General features: G+C 37.5%; 2 protein-coding genes across 2 annotated transcripts in view; both read left to right on the top strand.

Annotated features, from left to right (window-relative positions):
* The window catches only part of LOC148955957 (uncharacterized), a 197,263-nt gene extending 193,313 nt beyond the window's left edge, over nt 1-3,950 (top strand). The window contains exon 10 of the mRNA XM_089085956.1: nt 3,318-3,950. Coding sequence (XP_088942082.1) covers nt 3,318-3,433 — 116 coding nt within the window. The 3' untranslated portion in view covers nt 3,434-3,950. The remainder of the gene's footprint in view (nt 1-3,317) is intronic.
* A 6,425-nt stretch (nt 3,951-10,375) lies between these two features.
* The window catches only part of LOC148955948 (E3 ubiquitin-protein ligase UBR3-like), a 263,283-nt gene continuing 255,037 nt past the window's right edge, over nt 10,376-18,621 (top strand). The window contains exon 1 of the mRNA XM_089087880.1: nt 10,376-10,395. The gene's annotated coding sequence lies outside the window, so the exon portion shown is untranslated. The remainder of the gene's footprint in view (nt 10,396-18,621) is intronic.

The following is an 18,621-nucleotide window of genomic DNA, read 5'->3' as shown; positions in this document are numbered from 1 at the left end:
TAAAAATCACCATTGAATCACAAACGCCGTTAATTAGAATAAATAGCTCTTCTGAAAGTACTAAAAAATCTTTGGATTAAAGAGCGAGGCATTTACTAGAAGGTGAACCCAATAATAGAGCTAATATTTTTTTGTTCGTTTCAAGTTTTGATGTTGCTCCTTACTTTCAGTTGAAAAACTTGTTTTTTTATATTTAATTTCTGATTTTTTTTTAAATAATGATGGGAAATCCGGCGCCCCCTTCATAGCAATGTCCCTTCCCCCAAGAAAACTTCCTTCATGAAAAGATCCTCCCATATAACCCCCAACCCACCCCCACCCCCCACTACCAGAAAAAATTCCCCCTGAAAACGTCTGTATACTTCCCAGTAACCAATACTATATGTTAACATTGGGTAAAGTTCATAACTTTCAGCCCTCCCCCTGGGGGCTAAGAGGGATTAAGTCAACCTAAAAGACATAGTTATAATATTTTCAACCATGCTGAACAAAATGGCTATCTCAAAATTTTGATCGGGTGACTTTGGGAAAAATTAGCGTGGGAGGGGGCCTATTTGCCCTCCATTTTTTTGGTCACTTAAAAAGGGCACTAGAACTTTTAATTTCCGTTCCAATGAGCCCTCCCACGATATTCTAGGACCACTGGGTCGATACGATCACCCCTGGGGGAAAAAAAAACAACAAATAAACAAATAAAAACGCATCCGTGATCTTTCTTCTGGCAAAAAATGGAAAATTCCACATTTTTGTAGATAGGAGCTTGAAACCTCTACATTAGGGTTCTCTGATACGCTGAATATGATGGTGTGATTTTCATTGAGGTTCTATAACTTTTAGGGGGTGTTTCCCCCCTTTTTGGAAAATCAGGCAAATTTTCTCAGGTGCGTAACTTTTGATAGGTAATATTAAACTTGATGAAACTTATATATTTGAAATCAGAATTAAAATCTTATTCTTTTGATGTATCTATTGGTATCAAAATTCCGTTTTTTAGAGTTTCGGTTACCATTAAGCCGGGTCGCTCCTAACTTACAGTTCGTTACCACAAACTGTTTGATTCGAAATCTCAGTGTCTACAAAAAATATGAAACTATTACTTGAAAAATGTTCGTGGAAATTATTGACGATACTATAGCTTAAAGTTGGGTGTTGATTCTTTTTTACTGTAAAAAAATGTAGCTTTCACTTTTCAGTCACAAGGATTCATAATTTATATATATATATATATATATATATATATATATATATATATATATATATATATATATATATATATATATATATATATATATATATATATATATATATATATATATATATATATATATATATATATATATATATATATATATATATATATATATATATATATATATATATATATATATATATATATATATATATATATATATATATATATATATATATATATATATATATATATATATATATATATATATATATATATATATATATATATATATATATATATATATATATATATATATATATATATATATATATATATATATATATATATATATATATATATATATATATATTTTTATGTATATAAATTATGAATCCTATATATGCTACATTATTATATGTAATTTCATATATATATTACATTACATGTCATGAATGTAATTTCACGTATATATATATATATATATATATATATATATATATATATATATATATATATATATATATATATATATATATATATATATATATACTCATATCTCTCTATATATATATATATATATATATATATATATATATATATATATATCAAGGCCGTATCCAGAGGGGGGTTACCCGGTTTGAACCTCCCCCCCCGAAATTTTTGACCGAGTCGAAAATAAGTCGAAAATTAGTAAAACCTAGGTAAAAATCAGTATAATTAGTCGAAAACTGAGTCAAAAATTAGTAAAATATCCCCCGAAAAAGTAAAAAATTAGTAACCCCCCCCCGAAAAAAAAAATTATATATATATATATATATATATATATATATATATATATATATATATATATATATATATATATATATATATATATATATATATATATATATATATGTGTGTGTGTGTGTGTGTATGTGAGTATGCGCATGTGTGTGTGTGTGTGTGTGTGTGTGTATATCCATTATAAAGATTATCAACAGATTATAACCTGTTATTTAAATTTATGGTTTTAAGCTTACGACACCTGAAAAATTAAATACACTTGAAAGTTTCAAAGATTTCGAATAGTCAGTGTTGTCAAATAGGTATGTGGAATCTTCGGTTGTTGTAAGATCTTTAAAGGGCTTGAAAAGCATAATTTTTTTATAATAAAGAATATTTAAAGACTTTTAAATAAATGAAAGTTATAAAACTTCAGGAGTTGTGAGGTTTTTAATGGTCCAAATGTAGTTAGTTCAAAATGTACATTTTGTTCCGTTATATTACTGCGTAGAGTTGATTTATTAGTTGGCTACTCCGACTTGGCTAAATTACTTTTAATTCTATTTTTGTAAATTACGGAGAAAAAAACCGCATAGCAATATTTCAAGAAATATTTACTTTTTCTTTCACCATTTCTTTATGTTTTGACTTTATGGTACTTGTTAATTAAATGAAACACACCCAACAATTGAAGTTAGGTTAATCCTAATGATATATAACCTTCATAGAACCTAGAGTTTATATAATAATATAATTTGGGCTATTTATTTGCACATAAGGGGTAGGGGTAAATTATTTGGACAGCACCTCTAACCTAACCCCCACCCTCCTAATGTGCAAATACAAAGCCCAGATTATACAAGTCCAATGCATTCTATTACCCGTACCTTGTCTTTGTGGTTATGAAACCGGTTTTCTGAAATCTAACCTAAGTGTAATTCGTACGCTTGAAATAAACAATATGCTTGAAAAAATTCAGCTACTGCAAAGTACACAATTTAAACACAGATTATGCAATGCCCAGAAGTTGAAGATAGTTGCTGAATATGTTTAAAATTATTAGCTCCAGCTCCCTCCTCTGTGGCAAAAGATTTTATGTATGTTCAATTGCCTTAGATTGAGTTGCCCATATGCAGAAGGAGGGCGAAGGGGCAAGTTCCCACTTTGACCAAAATGTTTTTGAAATTTGCTTGTTTTTCTGTGTTGATATGCTTGCTATTCAAGTAGTAATGTTAGAAGAAGTGCAAATTGATGATATCCGCCTATGAAGTCAGTTCTCCCTGTTAGTTTTGATAAATGTTTTGTTATTTTTCATTACGTCGTTGTTTGTTTTGTGTTTTTAATGACAAATCATTAATTCTAGACCGGCTAAGGGATGAAGAAAGTGAAGCTCCTCCGTATATGCCAATCGCTGGACAACGCAGATCTTTATCATTAGAGAAGAAGAAAAAAGGTCGCGACAGCTGTAAGCAGCAATGATTCTTCCTGAATTTCAACTGCCGCTTTTTCTTTCCTTCTTTTTCAGTTCTTTTTCTCTTTTATTATGCTCGTTGATCTTCATTTTTTTCGTATTATATTATGGAAAGATGTTTTTATGCTTTGTACAATTTTTAATTGAAAATGCCGCGTGTCTTCTTTTAATTTTATTAGATATTCAGTGATTTCAATTACTCGGTGACCCACATTTTTATTTTGAATATTTTTCTTCCATTTCTTGATTTTTGTTTTATCTGTTTATGAACGTATGTAAGGGTTTTGTAAGTCATTTTATCACCTTTTTGTCTGTTTACTGTTAAAAAGAGATTGTCCATCTCTATATTGGGGGATTTTGGGAAACTAAACTGACAGATATATGCCACGCTTAATACTACTTTAGTACACACTGTCTGCCGTAAATCTTTTTAAGGATTTATTTCACTTTTATCAATATCTATTTTTTACTCACTCTTTATCCAGGGGCCGGAAATGGACCAAGAAGCAAGGTCGTATCCAGGGGGGGGGGAGGGTTTACCCGGTTTGAACCTCCCCCCCCCCCGAAATGTTTGTTTGACTCGTGAAAACGTAACAAAAATGGACATAAACAAATTTTGTATGCGTTTTTTGAGGTTTTTTATGTAACCCCCCTCCCCCCTAAAGAAAAAAAATTAGTAACCCCCCCCCCCCCGAACAAAAATCCTGGATGGGCTTCTGCCAAGAAACTTATCGTTCCTTATCAGTTTGATCCAGCCGCAAGTCTTTGAGCAAGAAGTAGCCAATGCATAAAAAATTGCTCCCCCTTTTAAAAATGGGACCCTAAAAGGAGCCAGAAATATTATTCAATCAATAGTTACGGTACTATTGATTGACTAATAGGCTTAGCCAAAAAAACTGATCTTCCTTTATACAGCCGTAAATCTTTCGACAAGAAGGAGCCAAATGTACAAAAAAAATTGTCCCCCCCCCCTTAAAATTGAGACCCAAAAAAGGCGCAACAAAATTTTATGTTACGTATTAATTTATTAAAGAGATGTCAAAAGGATTCATGTTTTACTTATTGCTTCTTTGGTACACTCTAAAAATGTTATGTGGGTAACATGTAAATTTTGTCTAATATCGGATCTAATCTATAAGATTATTTATCTAAGCTAATTAGATATAACTAATCTATAAGATAAGTTGCAATTAGCCATTAATGCTAATTTAGACATTAAACTTGTCGGTGCACCCCCTCCCCAAATTTTAATTCTGAATCCGTTTTTGCGGCAAGTATTCTTGATTGCTTCAGTCTGTTTTTTCATATTTTTTTTAGTATATCAGTTATTTAGTACTTTTTCTCTTCTTTAAACTCAGCAGGAAACTGGAGCTTTTAATATCGAAATCTTTTTGACATATCTTGGATGCCGTAAATACATTCCGAAACCCCAATGACTCAGTGTGTCAACATGGGTTAATATAAAGCAACGACAAAAACGTGGTAATTCATAACCAGTGAGAGAGAAGGAGACTCGTCTTGTTTTTTTTTATGTTTGCTAAATTCTTGAACGAATAAAATACGAATAAAATAATATAAAACGTTTTGGGATTTTGTGTTTTGTGCGGTAAATAATATAAAACGAATAAAATAACGAATAAATGAATAAAATAAATATGAGAATCTCAATAAAATGACCTCATATACGTGTATCAACTCTTCCGATCATTCGTCAGCGTTAAAAAATGTATTCTTCTTAGTTCGACTTCATTTTTCGAAAACGGTTGTCACTCGCTTTTTCACGTTGCCCTACCTTTCTTTTGTATTATCTTGTATTGCTTTCTTTTGTATTGTCTTGTATTACTTTCTTTTGTATTACTATATTTTGTATTTTGTATATTTCTTTTGTATTACTTTCTACGTATACTTTATCTCGTCCTATGAATATACATACATACATACATGAGTGTATTTAAAAACCAGTGGCCATATACACAAAAACAAATAAAAAAAATAACAAGGAAAGAACAATAACACTCAACAAATTTAAACTACAGCTTATTTCCGCGCCATTAGACTATTCTCTATAAAACAACCTAACGCAATAATTAGGTCTCTCGAAGAAGTCCCCAAAACACCCGGGAGCAGCGGTTCATCCCCATGAAAAAAATTATCCCTAAAATTTGCCAAGCTTTGGCATCTACTCAGAAAATGGTCCATCCATCCCCAAACTCCCCACAGAGGGGGCAGGCACGCCTACTTCCCGAGTCATCCTCATCATAAGACTCCCAGCAGCCTTTACGCTGTGGTATGCAATTCGCCCGCGCCTGAAACCAATACTTAAGGGTTCTCCACGGTAGGTTTAGCTTCAAATAAAACTCCTCCCCATACACATCTTTATTCTGTTTACATATTATTACGACCTATGTATCCCGTATCTCGTCCAACATATCCGATATTATTAAGACCCAAAACTGTTTTCCCTTTCCCATAAAACATATGTTGTGTAAAATTTATTATTATTATTAACATTATTATAGGTGACTCACAGGCAATTTGCATTCACTATTATTTGCGACTCACAGACTAAGTTGAGGCTGAGCCTAAACAATCAATTGCCTTCACATTACAAAAAGAAACGAAATAGTATAGCACCAATAACCGCTGGGTAATTTGTACACCCTTGGGATCGCGATTTTTCAGATAGGTCTTAAATATGTCTTACTTCCTTTACGAAAGGACCTTCCTTAGAAGTGTCAAGATGTCACGATTGTTTTCCCCTATACCGATGACTCCACCCTCCAGCTTCAGACCGGCTGGTGCAGGCAACATTTGTTCCTCAACAGAGAGGGGAGAGGCACCCACCACCCGCCAGCCATCAATGGCAAGCGGCAATTTGTCCTTGGAACCGGTACTAGTAAGAGAACTTCTTTCTACCACCTGGAATTGCTGCTCAAGGGATCTCTTATTTCGCAATATCGGTGCTTAGAACGTTCAGGGGTGTTAACGCCCACCCCCAGACATTATTTTCGTAGTCATTCTGTCATTATTACTATTATTATTAGTATTATTATTATTACTATTATTGCCATTATTATTATTACTATTATTACATCATTACTGTCATACGGTAGTCATCTGGTAGACATCCAATTACGGCAACGTATTCTGCAAATACGAGAGAAAGGTGTTGTTAAGGTTATAGGTTTCATGGCAAAATAAGAGAAAGGTTGAGATGGTTGCGGATGATGGATGACAGTTTGCCCAAGATCGTCCTTTTTGAACAACCATCTAGGGCCAGACAAAAGAAAATCCTCCCTGAATGGGGCGGGAGAATGTCGTAAGGAAAGATTTAGGGGAAGTGGGTATTTCTTTGGAGGGTCTTAAAGGGAGGCTTTGAATAGATTGGGATGGACGAGGAGCGAGTGTAGCTGCTGAGAACTACTGAGAACTTCAGAGTTATCAGTGGGGCCTTTCCCAGGCCACTCAGCGCGTCCCCAGGTGGCGGATAGGGGAATGTCCTGTAGATATGCAGGGCACCTCTCGGTAGGGAGGTGCGGACCAAGGGAGGACCAGGTCTCTGGGGGTCTTGAAATATAGCTGGAGCACCCACGTCGGGGGGCCATACGTTCAGGCGGAGGAGGTGGAAGGCCCCTCTGATGTGCGCTGGGCAGGGCCCATTGGCGTATGGATACATCCCGCCAGTCACAAACCTTCTCCCAGCAATGGGAAAATTGCAGGTGATGCAGGACACCAGAAGGGCGCATTATCGGTAGTAGATATAGCCGGCCCCTGCTAGGGATGGAGGGGAGTGGCTTACCGCCGTCCTGAAATTAGCCAAGAAACCTTTTTTCCTATAAAATATGAAGTACACCCGATCCAGAACGAGAACCACGCCTACCGCGTCCGGGGCAACCGACGAAGTTACCGCGTCCGGGGCAACCAACGAAGTTACCGCGTCCGGGGCAACCGACGAAGTTACCGCGTCCGGGGCAACCGACGAACTGGCGACCCAGAATCTCCCTTTAACAGTGTTGACAACTCCAAACCCGGAGGCTATGCTTTCTCCTAAATTTATTTTATCTGTTGGAACCCTGAACGTTAGGACGCTTGCTAAACAAGGCAAAATAGATCTTGTCCTAAATGAACTAAACCGATATAAATGGGATATTGTGGGACTTTCAGAAACACATCTCCCTAGCACCGGCGAAGAAAGGATCGGCAACACTAGTCTGATAGTGTCTGGGAGAACCAATGGCGTCCATCGCCAAGGTGTTGGCTTTTTGATGTCGACTAAGGCACGAAGATCCTTGATTTCCGTAACGCCTGTGTCAGAACGGTTGATTATCATACGAATGAAAGGATCCCCGATCAACATCACGATCATACAAGTCTACGCTCCTGACTGCAGCAAACCAGATGAAGAGTCTGACAATTTCTACCTTCAACTGCAAAGCCTAATTGACGCAGTTCCTAAAAAAGACCTTATTGTTGTCATTGGCGACTTCAATGCTATTGTTGGTAACGATTCTGCTCGAAATGAAGATGTTATGGGTAAATTTGGCCTTGGTCGACTTAACAAGAGGGGCGAACGCCTCATTGAATTTTGCAGAGACAGTGATCTAGCCATTACCAATACTCTCTTCAAACATAGAGAACGTCGTAAGGCGACATGGACTTCGCCGGATGGAAAAACCCGTAATCTTATTGATTACGTGCTCGTCTCTAGGCGGTGGAAATCATCTGTGCTAGATACTGTCACCCTCGCAGGTGGCGATTTCGACAGCGACCATTCCCTGGTCATGTCTGCACTAAAGATACGCCTGAAATCTTCCGCAAAGCTAAATAATAGACCCGCTCGTTTCAACACACATCTTCTCAAAGACCCTCAAAGTCGCCAAACCTACATCGATGAACTGTCTACTCAAATATTGGACCTTCTTTCTAATATTCCTGTAACTCTATCTAAAGAGGATATCGATAAACTGGTCACGGACTCCTCTAAGATCATCAGCAAAGTAGCGATGTCCGCCCTAGGAACCAAAAAGGGTGATAAAAAGCCTTGGATAACAAATGAAATTATTTTATTATGTACTGAGAAACGAAAACACAATAACAGGTCAGACAGAGAGAGCAGGGACAGATATAAGCAGTTGAAGCGTGCTGTAGAAAAAGCCACCCGTAGAGCCCATCGCACCTACATTAAAGACAAATGTGAACAGTGTGAGGCTGATTTTGAGAAAGGCGATTCATACTTTATGTATAAGAGAGTTCGTGAGCTAACAAGCAAGAAAAGCCTCAGTTCTTGTACACTGCTAGATAAAAATGGCTCTCAGATACAAAGCACAGAAGGTATCCGATCGAGATGGATGGAGCATTTCAAAGAAAAGCTTAATCCTGATATCTTTCCAAACTCTGCTGTCCTGGACCTCTTGCCCGTTACTATCTCAGATCCCAGCCCACCTCCTCTCCGTTCTGAGGTCGAAGATGCCATCCAAGCGCTGAAGACTAACAAGGCCCCTGGCCCGGACGGGATACAGGCAGAACTGCTGAAAGTCCGGTGTGAACCACTTATAGATCTTTTCCACAAGATTGTATCCAGTGCCTGGCAAAAGAGTCATTTCCCAACTTCTTGGTGCGAAGCCACAATTGTTCCACTACACAAGAAGGGGTCAGAGGCAGTATGTGATAATTACCGTCCTATTAGCCTAACAAGTCAAACTGCCAAGATCTTCACCCGAATTATACTCCAACGGATCAGAGCCGTGTCATCCTTAGTCATCCAAGAATACCAAGCCGGTTTTCGCCCTGGGAGATCGACCGTTGATCAAATTTTCACTCTTCGCCAAATTTTAGAGAAATATCTGGAATTCGGTCGCGGCCTGTATCAGCTCTTCATCGACTTTAGGCAAGCATTTGACCTTATTTGGAGAAATGGCCTATGGCATATCCTTCTCCATTACAGAATCCCACGAAACCTAGTAGATCTTATCAAGGATATGTACTCAAAATTTGGGAGTCGTGTGATGACTAGTGAAGGTCTCACTGACAGTTTCCAGACTTCCGCAGGTGTCCTTCAAGGATGCCTTTTGTCTCCAGAGCTGTTCAACCTTTTCCTCACAGCAGTCTTATCCCTGGTGGAGACAACTTGTGGCGCACATCTAGGGGGTGTTCAGATAGATAAGCTAGCCTACGCCGACGATATCGACGAAACGGCTGAAACACCCGAGGATCTACAAGCCGTTCTTAACGACGTCTTCGAAGCCACTAGTTCTTTTGGAATGATCATAAATGTATCAAAAACAAAGGCTATGTGCTGCTCACGAAAGCCAAAGGATACAGTTAAGCCAGACCTAAAAATTAATGGAGAGAGTATCCAGTGGGTTGAAGAGTTCCCTTACCTCGGTAGTCTGATTACCAGCGACAACAGTCCATCAAAAGACATCAAAAGACGTCTCGCCCTCGCGAGTTCCAGTTTCAAGGCCCTTATGCCCATATGGCGAAGCAAGGATTTGTCTCTGCGGCTTAAGACACGACTTTTTGATACCCTGATCATCCCCATCGCAATCTACTCATGTGAAACATGGACACTGAAGGTAAATGACAACCGTCGACTTGCAGCATTTGAAACTAAGTGCCTCCGCCGCATCGGCGGGATCACTTACCTTGATAGAATCTCAAATTTCGAACTTTTCGAGCGCCTTAAAGTACAACAAACAATTCTCATGAAGATCCAGCTCCAGCAACTTCGATGGATCGGTCACGTACAACGGATGAGTCGGTCCCGTCTCCCAAAAATCACCTTCGAAGGCCAAATTCACGGTTCTCGTCCTCGTGGTCGTCCCCCAAAAGGTGGAAGGAAAACTTTGCACCTCACCGCCTCTCGGACCTTCTTCGCCTAGCAAAAGACCGTGAAGCATACAGAAGGCACATCCACGCCGTTACGAGGAAAGAGGCCCCAAGACGACCTTCAAGGACGGATGGGACTTAAGTAAGTAAGTAAGTAAGTAAGTATTACTATTATTACTATTATTGCCATTATTATTATTACTGTTATTACATCATTACTGTCATACGGTAGTCATCTGGTAGACATCCAATTACGGCAACGTATTCTGCAAATATGAGAGAAAGGTGTTGTTAAGGTTATAGGTTTCATGGCAAAATAAGAGAAAGGTTGAGATGGTTGCGGATGATGGATGACAGTTTGCCCAAGATCGTCCTTTTTGAACAACCATCTAGGGCCAGACAAAAGAAAATCCTCCCTGAATGGGGCGGGAGAATGTCGTAAGGAAAGATTTAGGGGAAGTGGGTATTTCTTTGGAGGGTCTTAAAGGGAGGCTTTGAATAGATTGGGATGGACGAGGAGCGAGTGTAGCTGTGTTGGACTCAGACGACTTGGTGCTACAGTGAGATGTTAGTATTAATAGTAGTATTCCATAAAATACTCTGTCAGATGGACAGACACTGGGTAGAACGGCCGATCAGTTTAAAAATGCATTGATTGCTTCGCTAGGTAGAAGCTGGTTTTATCGATGTGTCTTTTTGTATTTTTTCCAAATATACTAAGAACCCTTGCAAATTCCATTTTGAGCCTGAAAGTGACTCCTTGTTTCTTATCATTTGCCTGAAGAATATGGTTCCAAATAAATTCTGAAAACTACTATACATACTTATATCCTTCCTAAAAGCATATTGCTTTGCTTCACCTCCACTCCACCTCCCTAATGGATAAGTATACAGTCTACTACACAGTCGCGCATCTACGGGGAGGGTGGTGGTCAAAGGGGCTGCAGCCCCCCTCAGGGGCGGATCCAGGATTTTTTAGGGGGGGGGGGCGCAAAATAGGTAGATCCGATAAACTTGTGTTAATAGCAAGTTTAATTAACGCAAACTTGCGTTAATTAAATAAATTGCACTACGTTAGGGGGGGTGCCCCCCTCTGAATCCGCCAATGGCCCCCTCAAGAATGAAATTACATTCATTTTTTAAATATCCTATAATGTTAGGTTTTATCATTCATTCCTTAATCCCTATTCACACAAGTAAAAACACAAGAACAGTGTATTTCTCGGCCATTATTATCTTTCCGGAACGGTCGTCAAGGACAGTACAGAAAAAGGCTATCCGTGTTTGTAGGGGCAAGCTTAACTAACTTTTGCATTAATTTGGTCGTTTTTTTCTCTGCTTTTTTATCTCTTTTGTTAATTTCTATTTTCTAAAGTTTACAATTGATATTTGTTTGAAGTTTTTAGTATATAATAATATTATTCTTGTTAAGTTTTATTCTTTTCACTGTGTTTATGCTTAGTGATTAACATTTTCTTCTGTGATTTTGGGTATTTTAATGTTTTTCCTGAATCTCATTTTGTTTCCTGAAAAACTTCTTCGTTCCTATTTCATTCCTATCAAATAGCAAAAAATTATTCTTTGCAAAAATCATTAACGCCTCAAGAATATCAATTCATGAACATGGGTTTTGCTTCCATTGTATACTGATACCATCTAATTTTCACTCTATCTTATTCAATGACCTGGAATCGCTCGTCTGTTTACTTTTTGCTTTTTTATATGACAGTTTGTAAATACTGATTTTAAATTTCACGTTGTTCAGTTACATTTCACGTAGCTCAGTTTACAAGTGTTATCTAAAGCCAGTGTGTGTCACAATTAAATGTCTTTGTGCATTTATTTTTGTATAAATAAATATTATGATGCAAAAAAGAAGTGTGGCACTTGTTTTCTACTGCTTATTGTTGCAATTAGGGATGAAAATTTCACTAATAGATATCAAAGGGGTGACTGCGGTCCGCCAGTCTCTTTTGAACACCCCCCCCCCCCGTGTCACTATTTTGACCGTTTGTCTAAAATTTGAACCAGCAGAAGCGTGAAATTCTGGTTTAATTCGGGAAAGAATTGTTTTCATTGGCTGTAAGTGGGAAACGCCTCCGATTAGTTGAAAGTGATGTTAAGCGGTCACTTTCATTCAGTCAAAGTCCGTTTCATGCTACCGTTGGTCCAAATCTAAGACATATGGTACAGTTTTCAAGTGCACTTGTATGGGGGTTTACGTTTTTAAAATGCGTGTGGACCACGTTTGACTCTGCAAATGAAATAACCATACTAAATACGATGTTGCGAAAATTGGCAAGTTACAAATTTAGAGTTTCCTTTAAACACATTCAATACATGTGAATGCTTCACAAAGTGTATTTAATTTTTAATCAATTTATCATGATTTATTTATTATCCAATTTGTTTAATTAAAAAGGTTTCTCTGGAACTTAAAAGCTAGTTATTGGTTATAACCCTTGAACCAAAAATTTGTTCAGGTCGCAAGCACAGATGAGAAGCTGGGAGGAATTTCAAATTTTAGTAATTAGAATGATCCAGCCGTTGCCTAATGTTGTAACGAAAAAAAATGAGCGGTTCAGGCTTTCAGGGATGATAAACAGTGGCACAAATTGCGTGGAGAGGATAATTTTTCCTCTCCACGCAATTGTACAAATTGTGTAAATATAATTGTATAAATACAAAAATAACCTCCACCCCCTTTAGCTTTCAGAAAATTACTTTCTTTGGTATTATGATAGAAAAATTACCTTTTTTGGTATTGTCATTGAAAAAAAACGAAAAAATACGACATCCCCCCCCCTCCCCCACTTCGCCTAACAATTTTTTGGAATTGGTGTCACTGATGATAAGCTTCCAAATATTGTGTTTCTGGCAATACAGATGGGGTCAAACAAAAAATAGAATGTCTGAAATGACGGAGTGGGAGGAGGCTATGCAAAATTACTCTAGGGGAGTTGGCATTTTCTGGGAGGGAGTGCAAAGTAAAGCTTTAGAATATGTTGAATCTTGTTCCGTTTTTAAATATCACGAGTTGAAGCTAGTAGTGGTAATAGACAGTATGCTATATTTGAAAAGAACTTAAGAGTTCACTTTTATCCCTTTCATACCTAAATCATTAAATGGGGGCAATAAAGTCAGATTATATGAGAATATAATAGCAAATTTTAAAATCCAAATAATATATAAACGCAAAAAAGTATTTTTCCTTCCGAAATATAACTGTACTTTGAAGCTATTTGCCGGGGCGAATGTCCAGCATTTTATTGGGGGTTAGGGGTGGGGGGCAAGAGGGGTTCATATCTGGATAGTCAAAGGGCATGGGCTGTGTAATATTTTTCCCAAATTATTGGTAGGGTGTTATAAACCTTTGTGTCGAAAATCTTTGAACTTTCTGAATTTAGATAATGAATTGGGATTAGATGTCTTTAAGCAGATTGCAGCTAAAAAGCACATGGGAAGGGGACTAGCAGTGAGAGGCTCTGATTAACTTTGATTGTTCAAAATTGTACTGGAACTTTCTATTCCAATCTAATGAGTCCCTCCAAAGTTTATACAACCATCCCTCCAAACGATGCCCCTGGCTATTTGGAAGCATTCCGCGTTATCCAGAGACTAACGTTTAGGCCCCAGGGATCACTGATCAGTCTCTTGGAGTAGTCTACTTATTTTGTGTTTTTTTATTCGATTAAGCCAAGTCAAATAAAGTGCCCTTCTTTTTACATTAATCTATCGAACAGTCTCTTTCGAGGGTAAAACAGAGCACTATGTCACATTTGTGCATTTTGTTTCCGTGTCAGCCTGGACATTCTGTCGGTAGTATGTTGTGTCCTCTTGCCAGGCTAGATAGTGGCTATATCCAGAGCCGGTTCTAGGGTTGGTGGTGCCCGGGGAAAAAGTAATTAAAGCCCCCTTCCCTCCCGACTCACAAATTAGCAAAAAAAAACAGCCGAATCAAAGTGAAAAATTATATGAAAGGGGTAATGTCCCAGCCACGGCACCGCGGGCTCCTCCCCTGGAGGATATATTGATTCTATGGAGAAGGATTAATTATGGAGTGGAACTAATTTGTTCGTGTTCAGACTGATGTTCTTCTTGTTAAATTTTTAGACTGCTTTTCTGACAACTTCAATGAGTAGCAGAATTTTGTAAGTCTTTTAGTGAGACAAAGGGTTTATTGGAGGCTGTTTTAACATGTCTTTGAATTGCGGACCTTCTTGATTTCCTCAAACCCGTATTTATCCATTGCTGTCTGGAGTTGATATCCCAGAGAATTTGACCATTAGACTATCCAGAAGAATTGTTAACGGATTCCTTTGGATACTCATCTGGCTGTATTTCGAAAACGAAGCTGTTCGAAAACTTTGGTTTTACCCACTTCCTAGAGCTATAAAGCGAAAAAGGTTGAGATGGCCAGGATACGTTTTGCAGACGAAAGATGACAGATTGCCAAAGATTGTGTTTTTTAGTCAACAATCTAGGGCCATACGAAAAACAGGTCGTCCCCAAATGGGTGGGAGAAAGTTGTAAAGAACTATGTAACAGAAGCCGGAATTTCTTTGGAGGGTGTAAAGAGGGAGCCTTTGAATAGTTTGGGATGGAGCAGGAGCATGTGTAACTGTGTTGTACTCAGACGGTTTGGTGCTTCAGTAAGTTGTCAGTAGTTGTATTAGCATTGGACTTCGTGCAATAGAACCTTCATTGTCACTGTCATCATTTTATATGACAATGAAAACACCGCTGCTCGTTGTTCAAAATTTCTTTTCTGTCCTCTTTCTAGAACGTGTAGTAACGGTTTTGCTGGTGTCTTTAAGACATCAGTTCAATATCAAGCACAAGACCGAAAGAGAAAAGTGGAGACTCATCATGTCAAGCAGGATTAAGTGCGGTGATTCCTTAAAAATTAATGTCATCTTGAAGAACGAGCAAAGATTTCCACTTATGGCAAGTACTCCTGGTACTTAGCTATGTGTTCCTGTACGTGCAGCCGAACCGAACGGAGTTCCTGTAACTGGACCCCCTTGCATCTAAACCCCCGTATAGCAAAAACCCCATTTAACTGAACCCGTGTACAACTCAGCCCATTTAACTTAACCCCTGTGTAACTGAAGCCCTTCGAACTGAAGTTCCGTGCAACTGAACCCCCGTGCAACTGAACTGCCGTGTAACTGAACCCCCTAACTTAGTTTTTCAGTATTCTACAAATATAAGGTAATATCATGGAGTAAAACATAAATTAGAATCTTTACATGTTCAACCTTATTCATATTGTTTGTTTTTATAGTCATAATATAAACGCCTGTCAAGATCATTCATAAAAAAGCTCTGTTTTATTTTTGCAGCAGAAAAAACAAAAAAAACGATCCGATGTCATAAACCATACAAGTAAATGTATTTCTCCTTTTTTTAGATGAATCAGACCTCTTCTGAACAGTGAGTAATAAACCTTTCTGTTGAAAACCTTTGAACTTTCTGAATTTAGATAATGAATTGGGATTAGATGTCTTTGAGCAGATTGCAGCTAAAAAGCACATGGGAAGGGGACTAGGAGTGAGAGGCTCTGATTAACTTTGATTGTTCAAAATTGTACTGGAACTTTCAATTTCCAATCTAATGAGTCCCTCCAAAGTTTATACAACCATCCCTTCCATGCAAACCTTATATTTTAACAATGGGTATTTTTTTTTTTTCAGTAAACTGCAAATTATGTTCTGGTCTTGAAAAGGCATAAGGGTTGTCAGCCCTGCTCGTGTTAATTTCTTCTTGTTTTTAGTTTGAATAACTATTTATTGTAATTTCTGTCCGTTTTGGGTTTCTTTCATTTATTGATGGTTATTTATGGTAGTTTTGCTCTTGCTAGATTATTCAATTTTATTTCTGCTCATTTTTGGTTTAATGGGGTTCTTTAATTTTCTTTGAAAAACTTATTTTGCGGAAAAGGTTTTTTAAAACAATTACATTAAATAAAAAATCATTGAAGCCTTAAAGCTCTTTCGTATAGGCAACGCTATAACGTTGCATCTGATGCAATTCTCTTCAAAGCCCTTGTGAAACCACCAGCCCTTGGGAAGCAGATCAAGACCAAAGTTTCATCTTCTGAAAGCCGCTTTCATCACAAGCTCTTTGAGTTCTCCTGGCTGTTATGATTTTATTTACAGTTAGCAGGGGCGGATCCAAGATTTTTTTTAGGAAGGGGGGGGGGGCGCAAAATAGGTTGATCCGAAATTTGTTTTAGGGTGGGGGGCAAAATAGGTTAATCCGATAAACTTGCGTTAGGAGCAAGGTTAATTAAGGCAAACTTGAGTGAATTAAGTAAATTACACTACTTTGGACGAGGCTGGGGGGGGGGGGTGCCCCCCTGGATCCGCAACTGACAGTGAGATATGTTGACAGGGGATAAAAAAAAAAAATCTTATTTGTATGTGGTGTCAGGGGCAACCGTGTTTCTTAAAAAGAATAACCGTTTCGCGCTTTTAACACACTAGTTTGATGGGCATACATTTTTGTTTTGCTAGGAGGAAACTTGGGGAAGAATATTGATTTATTTTGTTTCTATTAAGCCACAAGTTAATATTTATTGACCTTTAAATATTTAAAATCCTTTGAATTTTTTATTGAGTGCTGAGCCATTCAAGCAGTGCTCCCAAGAGGTTTCAGGCCTCAGATTCCCTCCGTAGTCTATGTATATATCTAGCACAGGCAAAATTTATGTAATACACTTTTTGTCAGTGATCTCTAGTTTGGACCTGAGAACAAGGCGTAAATATGCACTGTTGACGTCAGCGACATGGCGATCGTCTTCAGAAACGAGGTCAAGTGTGGATTGTGCCTAAAATGCCTTCATTTAACCGTTTTCCTTGCATTGGATAAGCTTACCTATGCAGAAGCTTTGAAAGGAAGCATAATTTTATAGACTAGTGTAGAAGATATTACAAAAAATAAAAAAAAAATATGGAAGAATCAGAAACTCAGGTACAATTCCCTGATTTATTTACTAGTTTAATAGCTTGGACCTAGCTTAAGATCTACGCTTATAGCCCAAGGATTAGCCTAATTTAAGGCTATTGTAACTCAAATTAGCCTATAGTGGACATAGGATAGGCTAGCCTGCCGACTTTAGGTAGCTACTATTGCGTGGTACAATCCTTTATCCAAGGAATTTTGGTAAATATTGAGCAGTCCACTGAGCTATGAATAAAGTAGGCATAGGCCTAGCCAGTAAATTTTTACCAAATCATATTAGGCTATTGAGTTTCAAATAAAGTGAATATACCATTTGATGCCTGTTTTTATGCTGATTACAAATATAGGTCAATATCTACCAAATCATATTATTGAGTTAGGACTAAAGTGAATAAACCAATCAATGCCTTTTTTATGCTGATTATGAATATAATAAGCATTTCTATCAGAAATTAAGGTAAAATTCTACTTTAGTTACTTTTGGCTATCTTGGAAAGGAGTTGGGTTAGGAAAATGAAACTTTCAGGGATGGATGTACATGCTAAGGTTTGTCCCGGGAAGGTACTTTGAAGTACCTCCCTCCCCTCATCCCCCCTCTATATAATGGTAAATTACTGCACATTACTAGTTGTTTTTAACTCATATTTCATCCTATATTACTATCATAAATATAAATCACTGCTTACCTTACACAACTTCTGCTTTTAACCTTGTTCATTAAAATATATTCCAAAATCCTATTTTAATCCTAATCCATTTAATTTTCAACCCATACGGACTTGCTTTATGGTATATGACACACAGTTAGTTGTGATGTCACACTTGCCTTATCAGACACCCTTACCCTGAAGGGTAGCAGGCACATGCCAAACGACTCTGTTGATAAGACCATTTAAACTGTATTACTTAGGGAAAGGATTTCACAAGAGAGATCAGTAAAAATAACCTAATCCTTTTTAGAGGACAAATTATGTCAGAGGAAGATGTTTAGGAAGCATTAATAGATAGAGTGCTAAAAACATCAGAATCGACTTCAGAGGACACGTTATATCACGGAAAGAGGTTTTTAAAATCCCCCTTCCCCCCAAACTCAAAATTTCCAAAAATTAACTTTATAAGCTTTTAAATATTTCTATAGCACTAATAGAGAGAGCGCTACAAGTTTCTGAATTGACTTCAGAGTACACGTTATATCACGGGACGAGGGTTTGAAAATCCCCCTTCCCCCCTCCCACAAAAATGTAATATTTTTTTTATTTAAATATTGAGTATTTTTGAGAAAGCTCAAATAGATAGAGTTATAAACTCTTCAGACTCGACTTCAAAGGACACGGTTTATCTCGGTACGTGGTTTTGAACATCCATCGACCTCCCGAACTCAATATATTCAAAAATTCTACTT

Source organism: Artemia sp. Qi Xiang Cuo, chromosome 1 (genome assembly GCF_049724085.1).
Source record: "Artemia sp. Qi Xiang Cuo chromosome 1, ASM4972408v1, whole genome shotgun sequence".
NCBI classification, from domain to species: Eukaryota; Metazoa; Arthropoda; class Branchiopoda; order Anostraca; family Artemiidae; genus Artemia; species Artemia sp. Qi Xiang Cuo.
Note: the sequence above shows the minus strand (reverse complement) of the source record. Positions and strands in the feature narration are given on the sequence as shown.